Source organism: Acyrthosiphon pisum, chromosome A3, assembly GCF_005508785.2.
Source record: "Acyrthosiphon pisum isolate AL4f chromosome A3, pea_aphid_22Mar2018_4r6ur, whole genome shotgun sequence".
NCBI lineage: Eukaryota > Metazoa > Arthropoda > Insecta > Hemiptera > Aphididae > Acyrthosiphon > Acyrthosiphon pisum.
Window position 1 is genome coordinate 9524762 of NC_042496.1, and position 2575 is coordinate 9527336.

The window sequence follows — 2575 nt, forward strand, 5'->3', positions numbered from 1 at the left end:
CTACTAAATTACAACAACTAAATGTATAACAGTCTTTACAGGAGCAGAATAATAACTATTCAGAGAGCACCAGGTTATCAATGTTTAAAAATCTCTACAAAAAAGTCAACAACAATTAAATTAATTTTGAAAAAAAATTGAAGGGGGGTATTATTGGCACCCGCAGGAAAATCGAAAATTCATGTTACAAAACAAAAAAAGGGCCCTGACTAAAGTGTGTAAAAACGATTTACCTGTACTATTTACCACGGTATTTACCTATTTGTTATTTGTTGTTTGTTTTTTTTTTTTCATAGTATTTAGGTACCTACTGTACCTAGTGTGTAAAATTAAACATTATATACCTATTAGCTATGGGCTATGGCCTATGGATGCAGTATTATTAATTTGTATAATATTACCCATATATTCAATAATTGTGCTCACTAAAATTTTAAATAAAGCTAATTAGGTAGGGACCTACTATATAATAATATGCAGGGGCGTATTTATGGGGAGAGCTGAGGGGGCTTCAGCCCCCCCCGAAATCCAGGAATTATTTATTAAGTCTGTTTAATATGTCCTATCAGATGTAAATCGTAAAAGTTCAATATAATTTTATAAAGAATTATAATAATTGTTAACAACGAAAAAATTATTCATGTAATGTGTCAATGACGATTTTGATCGTAACGATTATACCTTTGACGTGCGGTACTGCTGCATTATCGTAATTTCGATTTCTTTTATCTAGAATTGATTTACTGATATACACGCGTTGTCGCGTCTCAATCACCGTACAATAATATTATACGAGCCCGTATAAGCTAAAAATATTTCCGAGAAGTTGTGACGGCGATCGGCTTTCGTTGTATAGTTGTTACTTGTTGTTACTTGTTGTCGCTATTATAGATAAATATTTTGTTGTCTGATATAGTCGACGTTTAGTATCGCACGTACCTACTAAGACAGTGGATCGTGACGAGTGTTTTTATTTGTTGTTTAAATAAAATAATAATACACCTAAGCATAATGAAAAGAACTCAGCAATCATTATTGCATTTTTATAAAAAACCTAAACAGTCCACCGAATCCGTCGATGATACAGTTCCATCTACATCGAATGTTTTACAAGATGATGACATTATGGCAACACTTGAAACAGAAAAAAACAGCTCCAAGTCCACCAGTTGTTTCTCCGGTAATTGAACCTAGTTTAAAATGTTTAGATTCTAAGTTTGATATAGGGGGTTATGTTGAATGTAAAAAAAATTTAAGTGACGAAGAGAAAGTTTCAATTTTGCAAAACGTATGGACACCCGATTTAAAGTTTAATTTTCCATATGATAATAGTGGAAAATATAAACGTAAAATCCAAATTAAATGGCTTGAAACTTTCAAATGGTTAGCATATTCAAAATTAAGAGAGGGTTTATTTTGTAAATTCTGTGTACTGTTCTTAAATTTAAATCATGCTGGTAAGGGATCACATGAGAAGTTAGGTAAACTTGTTTTAAAACCCTTGACAAAGCTAAAAGACGCATTGGAAGACTTTAGAAATCACGAAAAAAATGACTACCATAAAAATTCGTTACTTACTGCTGACAACATAAAAGCAATTACAAAAGAATATTAAAAGAATATTACAAAAAATCTATTTTTATACCGTACTTGGACGATTTGATGATGGCATTAAATGAAAGATTTATACCTCACAATGAAACTATAACTTCATTAGAATATGTCTTACCAAGTATTGTAGTTGAAAAACCATTTTCTTATTTAAAAAAAGCTGTTGAATTTTATGAAAATGATTTACCGGGGCTAAATGACGTTATAGAAGCAGAGTACGAAATTTGGCAAGCTAAGTGGAAGAATATTGAAGACAACTTAAAGCCCACAACTGCTATAGAGGCTTTGAGTGTCTGTGATAGATTAATGTATCCAAACATGTATGAATTACTAAAAATACTAGCTATAATACCAGTATCCACCGCTACAGCTGAACGCAGCTTTTCGACGTTAAGAAGACTCAAAACGTATTTAAGAAATACAACTTCAGAATCCAGACTAGTGGGACTTGCCCTTTTAGCTATTCATAGAGACATTGACATACCAGATGACATTTTATTAGATAAATTTGCTAACAGTGGCAAAGAAAGAAATTTAAATTTGATTTGATTTGTTATATTATTATTATTATAATTATATGTATACATTATTTCATTATTAATTTTTTGAAAACATTAAAAATCAAACAAAAGTTAAAATTGTGTACTAGTTTTCTAACTCTTATTTTTAATAGGCTGAAATGGGGAATTTCAGTTGGAGAAAATACCACAGCCCCCCCCCAAAAAAAATATCTAAATACGCCCCTGATAATATGTATAGGTAACGAGTATTTTGTACTTTTTTCTACTTTGATGGTTCTTTTGTCGCACCAACTATAGAATATACCTCATTGCCTATCTGCAGGACCGCATTTAGGGGGGGGGGCATTGGCTACAATTGCCCTGGATGTCAGTATTTTTGTGATTGGAATTTCGTATTCTTTGTGAGTTATAAAAAATTTTAAAATTTAAATTATTTCAATAAC

At 31.3% G+C, this 2575-nt stretch overlaps 1 protein-coding gene across 4 annotated transcripts in view; it reads left to right on the forward strand.

The window, feature by feature from the left end:
* Positions 1 to 950: 950 nt before the first annotated feature.
* LOC100167654 (cell division cycle protein 27 homolog) overlaps positions 951 to 2575 on the forward strand; it is a 21572-nt gene continuing 19947 nt past the window's right edge. For 2 of the 4 annotated variants that reach the window (XM_029491421.1, XM_029491422.1), the window contains exon 1: positions 951 to 1180. In XM_029491421.1, coding sequence (XP_029347281.1) covers positions 1079 to 1180 — 102 coding nt within the window. In that variant the 5' untranslated portion in view covers positions 951 to 1078. The remainder of the gene's footprint in view (positions 1181 to 2575) is intronic. The other 2 variants (XM_029491423.1, XM_029491424.1) reach the window with 2 other exon arrangements.